This window comes from Perna viridis, chromosome 5 (assembly GCF_037379345.1).
Source record: "Perna viridis isolate PV_CMFRI_1.1 ecotype Kerala chromosome 5, ASM3737934v1, whole genome shotgun sequence".
In the NCBI taxonomy this organism is placed as follows: Eukaryota; Metazoa; Mollusca; class Bivalvia; order Mytilida; family Mytilidae; genus Perna; species Perna viridis.
In genome coordinates this window covers 44256477-44271550 of record NC_142449.1, presented here as the reverse complement: position 1 = coordinate 44271550, position 15074 = coordinate 44256477, and the positions used below count along the sequence as shown (strand labels likewise).

The following is a 15074-nucleotide window of genomic DNA, read 5'->3' as shown; positions in this document are numbered from 1 at the left end:
GAGACTGGGAAGTCGATGCCTTCAAATTTTAGCTCATCCTCCCATTTCTTATACTGAGCTACGCGGTAGGCATGATTTCCATCAACCTCATCCTGATGCAGGGCTGCAAGAATCGCCCGCTGGAAGCAGCTATCGTCCTCATTTTTCACATTGACGATCGCCTTCTTTTTCGAAAGTGCCGATGGGGTAGGTATGAAGGACCCCCCCCCCCCTTGAGTGGCTTGAATTGATTGAGGTGGATTTCTAGCTTATCGATGCTGCTTAATGTCCACCCGCTCCCTTCCCGCATGTATCTTGCCATACTTTCCTTGACCTTCTCCATCATGAAGACGATCTCCAATTCGAGGTCGTCAGATTCCGTGATCATTGTCGTGCGTGATCGGAAGTAGGGTGTGATGTAGGTATTCTCCCCAGTCGCGGGGTTGGTTTTCGCCATCTCTGCAAAGAGCACTAAGTGAACCTTCAATCCCTTTTTTTGGGCGAGCGCGTTCGAGATGGCGGTGGTGATGGTGCTCCGACTTATTTTGAGAAATGTGGTCACGTCGTGCGGCTTCGCGGGTTCGATGACAACCGTACCAAATACACCATTCAGAGCTTCCCGCCTATCGGTGACCTTGATCTCATCCTCGACTGGGGCGCTTTTGATGTTCTTTTCCACCAAATGGAGTAGATCTTCTCTCTTGAGTTGGGAGTATTTGGTGAGGCCACGATTCTTTGCTAGCGCTTTGAGCTGCTTCTTGCTGAAGTCTTCCTGGCGGGCAAATTTAAGGGTGGTTTTCTCCTCGATGAGCTTCACCAAGGCCCCCTTGTTCTTCCTACTGACCCCCCTCAGACCCTCATCCTTATGTCTCACTAACCACTTCTAACGTTTCCATTACTTTACATGTTAAAAAAGTAATTTTCAAAGTCTCACTGTGAATTTCCAGGACAAATGACATCTTAAAGTTGCACACCGTTACGAAGCTTGGAAAATAAGGCTTCCAAAATCATTATGCTAATGGTACGATGATAGTAGAAATTCTTCACAAAATTTACTTGAATAAATAATACTGAAAATCCACATTTTTACCTGCTCTGCTAAATGACAGCATGGAGGCAAACTACTCGCACATGTAAACAATATTCATACACTTTTGTAGTTAATTACATATATGATTTTAAAGTACACATTCTCAGCTTCATTTTCACTACTTTTAATCGTAATACACACAAATAATGCACTTACAATGCATATGTCTAGGTTCAGTGTGTTTTTGGTACTACATAGGAGGTGGCCATTTGACCCGGAAGTGGTTAGTGAGACCTTAGCTATTTGACGGAGGGTCTTCATGGTCTCTTTTACCACCATCTTACCCTCGACTGGAATGACCTCCTCCTCCTCCTGCTGGCGTGGTTGCTTGCTATGCCTCCAGCAGAGACCATCCTTCCCGGGCTTACTCTTGCAGAACTGCCCCTTCTTTCTCTTGGAAGGCCGCAGGTGGTCTTCTGCTCCCCTGGTTGATGCTCAAATCGCGGCTTGCTTGGTTGTGTACCACAGTTTTGACACATCTGGGTATGCTCATCCATCTGCGTCACGTTGGGGTTATCGCAGCACTGCCGCTGTCTTTGGGGGTTTGGGGTTGAAGTAGTATCCAAATCTTCATTCTCCAGAAAGAAATCCCGGTGGCGATTCATGTCATCACTATTGGATGCCATCCCTTTATTTATTTCAATCTGTGGCACATAAAGGCTCTTTAAGGTGTCATTATTCACATCCCCACTATCCTCAGCTGGGGCGATCTGACTTACGCTCTGTACGAAAGCCATAATTCTTGTATTTACCCTATGCTCAATAGGAATGCCGTCCGTTTGCATCTGGCCGTCGGGGTTGGGGATCTATGCAGGATTTCCCCTTGAAAAGAGGGGCTGGTGTATAATCGGCCTTTGAACACTACTCCTATAGAGGACCATGGGTAACCCACGATTATATCTATACGTATGTTTATACAGGGGACCATGGGTAACCCAATGCTATATCTATATGTATGTTCCTACAGAGGACCATGTGTAACCCAATGTTACATCTATATGTATGTTCCTACAGAGGACCATGGGTAACCCGATGCTATATCTATGTGTATGCTCATTTTTATAATAAAAAAAGGATTTACATAATAATTATATTTATGAATCGGGGTTTCCATCTAATATTTTACATTAATTCAGCAGTAAAGTATTGTAAATCCTTTATTTATGTATGTGTGTTAATGTACGTGCGCGTGTGTAATTATTTAGTGATAACTTTTTGGCAAAAAAAATCCTTTTATTTTCTATGCAACAATCCCTCGTTTTTTGTAAAGTGAAAGTAGATATAAATAACCTCAAATATGTGTAAATTAGTACGCAATCATCCGGCACTATTTATTGGGGTCTCTGGTCACCGTTGAGCGACAGAAATATCCTCGTGCGATACTTGTATGTGCGTAACATACTGAATATTGCGATCGGGAACCAGTCTAGGTTTAAAGGAACTTTTTTGACGTCGCAAGCGACTGATTCTCATTCTGCGAGGCTAGCAAGATGCCGAAAGATACTTTTGTAGGCGCCGTTGACCAAGGTACAAGCAGTTCAAGATTTTTAGTGAGTGTTCATAGTTTTATTTTTATATTGCAAATGTAACGGGAGAGCATGATTTGACTCCCGAAATAGTACTCCGCCACCGATGTCGATGATCGAACCCTTGCCCGCTCAGTCAGTCAGTGACAAGCCAGCGACAAACCGACAAAAGAATCAAATCCTTTAGCCAAGTCAATTAACTGGCTATTTAAATCTCACTACCTACTACAACGCAGGTAGGTCGTCCTGCCACATGAATTTGATTGTTTTTCATCTTAAAAGCTTTATTATTGGGGGTGTGTTCATCGCGTATCAGTGGGATAATTATAATGTACTGGTAGAGGTACACTGTAAATGTATGTATACAGGTAGCTCATTCGGAATAGAATTAGTCCAAATAATCACCTGTTTTGACAGACATATTTTCATTTTGCATCGTGGCCTTCAAGCATAAAGGTCAGAAAATAAAAAGCTGCAGTCAAAACTAATATGGGGTAGGCATTGCCTAAATCAGTGAGCACTGTGAGCTTTACCATACATGTACTGTCTGTGCCAGACTCTAAATAATATTGGACATTACAAAGGGGGGAGTCGACCCAGATGAGAATTTTTGCTTCACAAGCGCAATATTTCTATTTGAAAATCTGTCCTGTTGATAAAAATAAATGTCGATTTTAAAAGAGCTTGTGTTTATTGTTTGATTTATATCAACTTTAAATAAAGTTTACTTGACTTGACTTGCCTTGTCAATTAAAGGGTGGGGGGTCAATAAAAAAATAACTTGAACAATTTTTTCTTCAAAATTCTAACCCCAAACCCCCATTTCCCCTTGCTTTCAAAATGGCCAATATCGTAATAGCACTTCGGAATATTTTACATTTTTTAACCCTTAAGGACATCTGTAGGAACATCCATTTCAGTATTGGCCTGTCAGATCCATCTGTACAGATACCGGAAATATTACAGTTCTCCACGGATGGTGGGAATATTTTGCACATATCATGTGACGTAGGCAAAATTCAGACGACAATTGCAAATTCCAAACAAGAAAATGATTGCCTTTCCTATCTATCCTTCAATTTTGATAATATAATCAGAGTTGTATTTTTTTCTGAGCTGGGTTAGGTTCTTGACAGCAACAGTGGAACAACGGAGATACACGTATGAACATCCATGTGTTTCCTGAAGTTTTTATGAACATCACATTCACTTCTTTAAATAAGTAAATAAAAAGATTTGAAAACTATCAGAAAAGATGACTCTATTTTTACAGAAGCGTAATCTTAACCTATACTTTTTTAATTTGTTTGATTGAAGGAAATAATGAATTTTCTCTGTAAGGACAGTCACTTTTTGTTACTTCCAGGACATGACTTTTTTTTTCGTTAGTATATTGGGGAACCTTAAGAGAAATTTAGAAAGTACACATAATAACCGTAGAGCTCAAACCGCTTCGTGGCACTCGCTACTAACTGGCAGCACACTTGATGATTGGAAACATGCAAATGTTGCCCCTGTATTCAAAAAGGGAAAAATATAAAGTGTAAATTACCACCTTATCTCACCCACTTGCATCAGCTATAAAATCATGGAACATACAGTCACTAAACACATTCTTAGTCACTTAGAAAACAATAATATACTGTACGATTTACAACATGGATTCAGACACTCTAGGTCTTGTGAGACTCAGTTACTGTCATTTGCACAAGAACTCGCCTAAAACTCAAACCAAAACATGCAAACAAATTTAGTCATATTGGACTTTGAAAAAGTTCCTCATTAAAAAAAGACTTTTACAAACTTATGGGTTCCAAAATGAGACATTAAACTAGATACACTCGTTGAGATGTTCGCGTTTCCCATTTTAAGGTTCTTGCATCGTTTATCGTGCATTTACACATCGTTTTGGGTTCATTTAAACACACAGTAAATGCATGATAGAAGCATTCGTTTAAATGCACATTAGAAGTATTCGTTTAAACATACGCTGGGAGTGTTCGTTTAAACGCACAATAGGAGCGTTTGTTTAAATGCATGATACAAGTATTCGTTCATTTTTGTATTTTGATTATTTCCTTTATTTAACTGTTATTTTTATATTTTTTTGCTATCATTAATTTATATAATTTCGTTAATTTTATTTTCTGTCTTCATTATATATCGATATTATTATTTTTACGTCATTCATTTATCGTGCATTTAAAAGCACAATAGCAGCATTTGTTTAAACGCATGATAGAAGTGTTCGTTTATCCTGCGTTTGGTGAGTGTTTAGGGGATGTTTAAGTATCGTGCATGCGGAAAACCTAAACGCCTCAAGGAGTTTATCAGCTTATCTTTCAAACAGAACCCAAACAGTGGTCTTAGATGGAAAGTCATCTGACAGTACCCCAGTGACCTCTGGAGTCCCCTGAGGCACAGCCTTGGGCACAAAGTCCAGTCCTTTTTCTGGTTTGTATCAATGACCTTCCTGAGTACAATTTTACCTGACCTCCAGCAAACTCATACTGTTTGCAGATGACAGCATCATATACAGAACTATCCGGTCACAAAATGACTGTAATAGTCTCCAATCAGATCTTGATGCTGCCACCAGGTAGACTGGCTAAAAGCTTTCCACCCAGATAAGTGTACAGACCACTACTTACAATATCCATCTACACCATGAAAACTGATCTGTTCAACATGTCATAGTTTTCCTTTCCTCTTTCATCTGTCCTGGACTTGACTTTTTATGAGCAACTCGGCTCGTGCAGAGGACGCTTACCTTACCTGTGCATGCTCCCAGTATTTAGTGGAGTCCGAGTTGCTCATTTACTTTTGTTATATGTACTTTGTAGGTATTATTTTAGTTGCTTTATGTTCTTTGATGTGATTGTCTGTTTTCCATGTCTGGTCTTTGTCCCTGTTATTGACAAACTAATGTTTTCCTGCATTGTATTTAACATTTTTAGCAATGAACTTTGCCGTTTTTCAGCAGTATATGCTATCGTATAAAGTACATTACTATAGAAATTTGTAACCACTCTGTAGATTTTTTTTATTTGTTTAGTGTTTATTTACATGATCTGTTCATATTGAAGATGTATCATGACTTTTCCTGTACATGTACCTTCATGTACATGTTTACATGAAGTACATGTACACGTTTACATGAAGTACATGTACATGTAACATGGCAAGTCCCAGCTATGACAAAACATACAATGTACATGTATATTATAAAAATTAACTCTTAGCTCCTATGAAAAATCATCATCTGTATACTTTTGAATAAAAATTAATTGTTTTGTCCATAGGGTGGGATGGGAGTATCATGCCCTTTTGATGCAGCTGTTTATTTCATCAGCATATAACCACCTTGGTGGGATCAGTGATGTCTGAAAAACAAGATTGCCAAGTTATTTCAGTCCTTGCCATCAAAATTTCAAACAACAAACCCCTTCCCTTAATCTGAAAAGAATTTTATATACTGTGAAAGTACTTTAATTCGTGGATACCAATTTTCTTGGATTATAGAAGAAACAGAAGTTCATGTATTCTTAAATTTTTGGTTTTGAGGTTTTCAGTATACACATCAAAGGGATTCTCCTTTTCATTGGGAATCAAATTTTGTGGTTTGGTCTACCCATGAAAACCACAATAAGTGGTGTCCCACGTACAATAGTACTATATACTTTAACAGTGAGATACATTGGCTCGGAAGCAAAATTTCTGCAAGCTCTTTGCTATATTTACCAGCATTGGCTGGTGGGCTGATCCCAATTTCGAAGACTGTTGTTTGTATAAATTGGACCTCTTTGAACACAGTGTAACTCTGCCAAAACAAGTTATTGAATCTAAGTTAATCTTAGTCCAAATAATTATGTCTTCTTCAGCGGCTACACATACATGTACATGTACTGGTAGTTTCATTTTTCTTGGTTGCTTCCTTGTGATCATGAATTTCAGATTAAATAAAATAAAAATAAAAATCCTTATTAGTCAAAATTCAAAACTACCATAGTTGTAACAAACTACGTGCATGTAAATTATATGCTTATCAATACATTTTTGTACCCCTGCTCTGAAGGAGAGGGGCTATACTGTTTTATCCTTGTCTGTGTTTCCCTGTGTCCAAAGAACATTTTTTTCCATCACAATTTTCTCAGTAACTTTTCTCACAGCATCTTGAAATTTTAAAACATTCTTCTGTATGCCATATGGTTGTATCCTTTTTCTAAAAAAAAAAAATATTTCCCTTTAACCAAGGACTTTGCTTACTTTTTTACTATATATTTTTGTAAGTTGAAATTTTCATTACACTTTCCTCACCAAATACTCATCACAACATCACAAAATTTTAACACTTTCTTCCTGTAGGTATGCCTATGGTGGGATTCATTTTTGGAATAACTCAACAATATCCTGTTTATTTTTCTTATATCGTCACAGATTTCACAGATTTCTTGTTTGTATTAATTCTTGAGTATTGATTTAAATTGTTTGTAAAGAGATGAAAATGTTGTTACACATTTGAATAGATCAGTATCTACACCATGTACACAGACAGGATTGCTTGTTATTGAAAATGGTTTAGGGATTATACAAAAATGTACATGTATCTTTTAAGTAAGGCCTAAAAAATATTCTGTGTTTCCAGTAAAATCTTCAAAATTATGGATGGAGAGCAAGGTGATTCTAGTGAAAAATCGATGATGGAAATGCCAAAAATCTGTATTTTTTTAATTTTGATTTTGTTTTGACACCATAAAAAAATTTAAGGGTTGGCAGGAAAAAAAGGGTTAGTCGGATTACTGGAAGCACAGAATTTTTTTTTTAGGCCTAAGTACTTCTCTGTCTAAGAATCAGGCAAAATGTGCATAAGGTGTGACAGGTGAACAAAAAAAAATGCTGAGATTTTATTGCATTACATGCTCATGACAGGTACATGTATCTTAAGTATTTATGCAGGTACCTCCTGAAATAATCAACAAAGTGTTTGTAAAGTTGTCTTTTTAAGATATTGATAGTGAAATCAAGTTGAAATGGTGGGAACATTTTCCATCATTTTGTAAGTAAAAAAATGTCTACGTCATAGATGTTTTAGAATAGATTTAAATAGCTTTTCAGTTGTTTTCAGGATGTATTGAAAATATTTGAGGCAGAAAAGACCATAATTGTGAAAAATGCTTTCCACTCATTGCCTGATTCTTACACAGAATGGTATACATGTAGAAACATTCTAAAAGGTATCTTGTAGTCTAAATTCCTTCAGAGATCTTAATACAGTGTATCATGAATGATGTTTCAGGCTGGGGTACTGTAATACTCAACCATGTATTGTTTATTGTGATCAGAAAATGAAGTTTTCACACTGTACTTCTATGGTCTCAAATATTTTCAGATATTTTCAAGTACCACAGGAGAACTGATTACATATCATCAGACAGAGATTAAACAGATTTATCCACAGGAAGGGTAAATATAAATTTTATTGGTATAAGAATGATTTAAAATACCCTATTCATATGCTTCTATATATTCGAATTTGTGTCTTTTTAAGTACTTCTCCATCTAAGAATCAGGCAAAATGTATTTAATGTGTGGCACATGAAGGGAAAAAATACAGAGATTATATTGCATTTATTAACTAATTAATTATACCTGATAACCACCAGAAATAACCATCAAAGGTATTGTAAAATTTGCCTTTTTGAGATACTGATAAGTCAAATTTAGTTGAAATGTACTACGGAAAAATGGCCCGGAATATAAGCAGTAAAAAAAATATCTACGTCACAGATGCGTCAAGATAAACTTAAATAGCTTTTTGGTTGTTTTCTAGATGTACAGAATATATTTTAGGCAAAAATGACTAAATTGGGGAAAACGATGTGCCACCCATTGCCTGATTCTTACACAGAAAGGTACTTAAATACATGACTGTGTCATGCATAAAAGTTTACTACACTACATGTACATTTTTTTAATCTGTGTCACCAGTGGTAAAAGCTAGTTTTCTAGGAGTTGCTCAGGTGTGTACAGTGTACTTACTTTGTGTAATCTGTAACTTAAAAAGTATTAAATAAGTATTATTATTAACTTTGCACAGTGGTTATATACATATGAAGACAATGAAAACAAATTTCTGCAGTACTGTTTTTTTTTTTTAGTTGCCCAAATAAAGAAGAAAATTTCAAAATCTGACATTTGTTCTGGTCATCTCTAAACCAATTTCACATACACTGTATGAAGAAGCACTGCATATGTCCTGTCATGGAGAATTTTGACAATTTTTCCCTCCATTTTTAATCATGTTAGATCAAATCATTTTTGTCATTGCATGGTTTAAAGGTACTTGCATTTAGTATGGTCTTTAAGTCAATTAAGTTTTAATATATTATGTTAAATACTTTGCACAATGTTTATATACTAGTACTTATTGAAAATGTGTACCTCTTATTATACACTCCTTAAGATGTTTAGGTTTCCTGTATGCAGGATACGTAGATTCTCGCTAAATGCTCACGCATGATAAAAGAATGTTTCTATCTTGTGTATAAATGAACCCTTCTATCATGCATTTAAATGCATAATTAATGAAATGCAGTGAAAAGAAAATTCAACAGAACTGACAGATATATAGTCCCTGAGCCGATCTGCGCAACAATTTGACGTATCGATGACCTTTGACTGATTGATCGCTGACGGATTGATGACTGATCTGATCGCAGTTTTTTCATGTAAAATATCGTTAGATCTGTTTGAAATAAAAAAGAAATGTAAAATAAAAATATGAATTGATGTTTAAATCTATTACATTATTTGTATATGTGTAAAATTGACAAAGAAAACAATAAAAACTGTAAAATACATTGACCGCTCCCTGGTCATGTGATGCGATCACCGGTTTAATGGATCGGTTTGACGGATCGATGACTGACTGGAAACTGATTGGTGACCAATGACCAATCACAATTTTTGTTGCACAGATCAGTTCAGGTACTGTTTCTGGTAACAATGCCTTTGGTCCTGTAAAAAAATGTCTTTTTTTCAAAAGATTCTGTCTGGTATTTTCTAAACCAATTTCACATACTCTGCAAATGCTTCCACCATGTGTTTAAATGCATGATAAAGGAACCCCCTTTAAATACACAATAGACGAATGCATATAACTTATGACCTGATATTTGTATGAGACACAGGTCCAGATATGTTATCCGTCTTGTTTGATATTACCATTTTAAGAACCAGGCAGCACCTTAGCATGTGGTACTTATGTTAAGTAGCAGTCTTTTTTTAAATCACACATGAGGTGATTCATGCATGTCAAAAACCCACCGAATTCAGTTTTATTTCTTACTCAGAATCGGTGACAGACCACATTACAAGTCACAGTTTTTCATTTGGGTATTGCGCTTTGGAGATAAAATTTATACAGATTGTACATGAAATTAGCACTTTTCAAGAGTTATTGTTCTTGATTTTGTTCGATTTGGTTTAATTTAGTGGGAAATATATGTACAATTTTCTCAAAAGTACGTATCTAAATATGGAAAGGACAACTGTAATGTAAAAATATAGCATTTGTAGATTGAAAAAGCATTCTTTGTTTGTTGGGTTTTTCTTCATCATGAATTACTCCAATATGGACAGTATCTGAATTTTATACGGACTGGTACTTAAATTTTACTGTCAACATAAAGGTATTGAACTTTTTATCTTGTAGCTTTGTACTATTATCTTCTTTCATGGTTTACTGTTCCCCCCAAAAAAATAATAACATTGATACATGTACACCAACACTGTAAAAAACAAACATTGTGTAATATGATAAAGTCAGAAGTGGACTATTTTCGAATAAACTTTATTTCAAACAAATTAATGAGTCCATGAAAGTGAGTCTATTCATAAACAAAAACAAGTTTATAAACAGTAATAACCTGACTTTGTCCGCATTTAAGGTGTTGTTAGATTTTGAACACATGTACATTTTTGTATCACTGTGAACATACACTAGCTTATCTCAGCATGAATATTAATGTCTCCACTCTACACAGTGGAGGTGGAGTTGAGTGGAGTTACAAGGTCATCCTAAACATTCTTCTTTTAAGAACTTGTGAAGATACATGTAATAATTCTGTGAATTAAACAGGATTTCTATTGAAGTATTACGTATACTGTATAGAAGAAAAAAAGTGAAAAAGGCTAAATTGAAATAATTTTATTAAGGTTGTATGTATTTTTGGTTGAGACATGGAGTTACGTGTATATACTTGAGCCACCGTTTTCCTCCATCTTGTAGAGTGGAAAAATTCAAACTTGCTGAAAGAAGTGTATTTGGTTCATATATACATGTAATTAAACAGATTGTTACATTTGTGTGCATGTATGTACATGTAAAGTAAATCACAGCGACATGTGGCTGCACATGGGCTAATATTGATGCACATATGTTAATTAATTTTCTATGAACAATTAGGAGATAGGTAGACAGGATGTTAAGACACTAAATAACATCAAAAATTGTGAACTGATTTTAAACTATGGTGAAATCATATGTATTAATAATAGACTCTGACTATTCCTAAAATAAAGTTGGTTAATAAAAGTATCAATGCATGGCCTTTTCCATATTGGCCCTGTAACATGCCCTTGGTATTAATAATGGCCTCGGATGGCTGTTATGGCCATTATTAATACCCACGGCTTGTTACAGGGCCAATATTGGAAAGGCCTTACATTGATACTATAGTAGTATATGTACATGTATTAATGTACTTGTAGTTTTCTCTTGAAAACAAATGTTTTAAAATAAATATTATGATGTTATAGATGGGTGGAGGAAGATCCTATGGAGATACTAGACTCAGTAACAGTGTGTATTAACAAAGCTTTAGAAAACCTCAAGGCTTTCAATAAAGATCCAGGGAGTATCAAAGGTAATGCTGTTGTGGTGTCGTGGCTTGTGCAGATAAAAGTCAGAATATAAAGACGGAACTTGTAAATATCAATAAAATTGTGGATGTATTAATTGTTATACCGCCATTCAATGAGTGGGTGGTATATTGGAGTACATTGTCCTTCTATCATTCTGTACATCTATCTGTCCCAATTTGGTTGTAATTAATTCGGTTCCCAATGAATGCATTGATTTCATATATGATTTATTGCTTCATATAGATGGGGCATACCGTACATACGTTGTTAACAATTTTGGTTGCTCTCTAATAACCTCCTGTATTAGTTGGGGGAAGCCTAGCACGATAGCTAATGAAACTTCATGTAACAGTTCTTCACCTGTCCATCTGTTTAACTTTTGGAAACGTTGAAACAGTATACTTCTGTGGATTTCCAACGAACTTGGAACAAACACAGTCTGTTGTAAGAAAATGTGATACCTTCAATACAATCCCCTCGGTGGTCTTCAAGTCACATTTTTTTAAAAACTAGCCACTGTTTCTCCACCATGGCTACGGCATATGATAATATAGGAAATGGAGTGATGACTGGTTGACCCCATATTAAAATAATGTGTCTGAGTGGAATGATATGCTTACATACAGGATAATGCTGTTGTAAACTGGTATAAAATATCCTGCTCAGTCTGAAAAAATATTTCATCCCAATACCCATAAAATATCTGCCATTGGATGTCAAATTACAGTCAATCAATTCATTGATACTTTCTAAAGGTTTTGAAGCTTCAAGACTACATTGGCAAATTTTTATATGCACTATGAATGAAGCCTAGCTTCAACAAATTTCATCATTTTTAAATCTGTTGAAAAGTTTTTATTCCAAATTGAAGAAAATATATAGGACAACATACTGCTGTGTATTGTATTAATAATGTATTGTATTGTTACCCATGTATCATGACAGGTATAATATCATGAGGAAGGTGTATCATTACAGCACAAATATGTACTGTAGAGGATTGCGAGGCATTTTTTCATAGATTTTAGACAATAGGCTGTTAGTAATTTGGGTTTTTTAAAGACAATAGGCTGTTCATAATTTGGGTCTTTTAAAGACAATAGGCTGTTAGTAATTTGGGTCTTTTAAAGACAATAGACTGGTAGTAATTTGGGTCTTTTAAAGAAATGTTTTTTATGCTTCATGTTTATTAACTTGAATTAATGTTTTCAATCAAACATCCTCTGTGATAAGATTCATAAGTATATTACAATTTATGTGCAGGTTATAGGTTACTATATATATTTTGTTATTGTTTGCTTCATTGTCCAATTACTGGTGTTCAATAATTTTTTAAGGATTTTTCTTCCCCTTCCACAGCTATAGGAATTACCAATCAAAGGGAGACAACTGTAGTATGGGATAAAACTACTGGAAAACCACTGTATAATGCTATAGGTATGTTAGGTTTTTTAGAAATGTGTGTATGACTTACTCATTAGTCATCTGATGCCCCTGACTCCCTCTGTGATCTTTTGATAGTATATACATGTACACATGTACTTGCCTCGAGTGCAAGAGTTTGTTGGATCAGTCCAAGCCAATTCACACCTAAGATTTAAAAATTGTAGTTACTACTTTTCCACCAAACATGCAACATATGTAGCCATGATAAATTCCTCATCTATTTGTACAGTGAAACCTGTCTAAACCAAACCTCTTTTGGACTGAAAAAAATAATTGGTTTAGACAGGTGTTTGGTTTACTCAGGTTCAAAATACATTTCAACTTGAGACAAAAGGATTCAAACAGTGTCTGGTGTTGACTAGATTTCCATTTATCTATCATTTGGTTTAGACAATTTTCACTGTATATATAGCAGCCTTTACAGTTTCTCAGTAGTGGGACAGACTGGATGATTCTTTTTTTTTTTGTTTAATTTCACTCAAGATTATTTTAGTTGAAAATACCATTACTTGATCTCTGCATCACTGGATTTGCTCAGAAATTTTTTAATGGAATGTTACAAAAAAAGTTATCTACCCTTGAAATGCTCATTTTCAGTGCATTTCAATGAAATTATTACTCGATGTATCAAAATGACATGGAAAATCTTGTCTTTTTTCCTTGGTTGTGATGGTTCAAATAGTTATACTTTCAAAATGTTTGTTTTTTTCTTACCGTGTTTCACCCACTGCCTAATTCTTACTGAGACTGACATTTAAGTCTTACTAATTACAATGTAACTAAGTAGGACTAATTTCATTCTTTTAAGTTTGAGACCAGATACATTGTAAACATATATGTACCAGTATGGTAGTCATATTGTTTTTCACAGTTGTTGTATGTTTCAGTATGGTTAGATGTGAGAACATCATCAACAGTAACCAAGTTGATAGACAGTACACCACAGAAAAGTAAAGATGCACTGAGGGTAAATGTTTCTGTAGGGAAATCAGTGCTGTTGATCTTATTTTTTGCCCAATATTTGCTAAAAAAATTTCCAACAAAAGGAGGGCAAGAGTTCAACCATCACTATACTCTCTTGTTGCATCCCTGCTATTTAAGGAGGCAGACATAGGGTAAGAGACACAACTCTTAAAAATCACTGGAACATTTGTATTCAGCATTTTACATCAATCACTCGTAAGCATCTAAGTAACTTGGGTTGATTTTATTCTGCTTCAAATGAAAGCTTGAAAGGCTTTGGTGAATTTGATTATGATACAAACATACCACTGATTTCAAGAGTTAAGTCCCTTACCGTAGATCTACCTCCTTAAGTACCACTATATGTAAGAATCAGGAAATGATTGGCACAATATATATATATATATATATATATAATGAGGCATAAATACTTGGTTCATAGAATAAAATATCCGTGTTTTTGTCTCTTCATGTGCCACACCTACACACATTTTGCCTGATTTTTGGAAAGAGAAGTGCTTAGCTTGTATTTCACAAATCTGTAAGAAATTGGAGGGATCGAAGTGAAGTGAAGTAAAGTACCACAATACACCAATCTGGATCATTTTAAATTAGTTTTGTTTCATTTTATAGTCATTTTTGCAGTTAAATGTTTTATATGAATCCTTCATGAAACTTCCAAAAGCTTACGCATATTGGTATTATGTGATAATGTCTGAAAAGTTGCTTGTCCATTCCCCAATAGTTTCCAGATGATGAATTGAGAACAGATAGATGAATTACTGTAAAGATGATTTCTTTTTTTTTTAAACTTTGCACTGTACAAAGTACCATAAAATGCAAGTTAACTTAAATTTTCTGCAAAAATACAAATTGTAGTTTTGGGTTGGGTCTTTGAACATTTTGCCATCCCCCTTTTTCACTATTATGTGGTGGGGTTTCCTTTAATGTTCCATTAATGCCCAATTTTTATTAAAACTCTTTGCATGTCAGTTTCCTTGTTTATTCCAGGTTGTGAATAAGAATCAAAATTAAAATTGGTTGCTATGACTACTTGACTTTATTGACACTTTGTTAAGGCTGACATGATTGTTGATACAGACGAAATGCACATGTACATTAGTTTTTAAGTTATCATGAATACT

The 15074-nt window shown here is 35.1% G+C and overlaps 1 protein-coding gene across 5 annotated transcripts in view; it reads left to right on the top strand.

The window, feature by feature from the left end:
- Positions 1-2461: 2461 nt before the first annotated feature.
- The window catches only part of LOC148617863 (glycerol kinase-like), a 27713-nt gene continuing 15100 nt past the window's right edge, over positions 2462-15074 (top strand). For 3 of the 5 annotated variants that reach the window (XM_088585471.1, XM_088585472.1, XM_088585473.1), the window contains exons 1-5: positions 2462-2619; positions 7985-8058; positions 11416-11522; positions 12880-12957; positions 13854-13933. In XM_088585471.1, coding sequence (XP_088441597.1) covers positions 2560-2619; positions 7985-8058; positions 11416-11522; positions 12880-12957; positions 13854-13933 — 399 coding nt within the window. In that variant the 5' untranslated portion in view covers positions 2462-2559. Of the gene's footprint in view, positions 2620-2709; positions 2832-7984; positions 8059-11415; positions 11523-12879; positions 12958-13853; positions 13934-15074 lie in introns of those variants that run through there. The other 2 variants (XM_088585474.1, XM_088585475.1) reach the window with 2 other exon arrangements.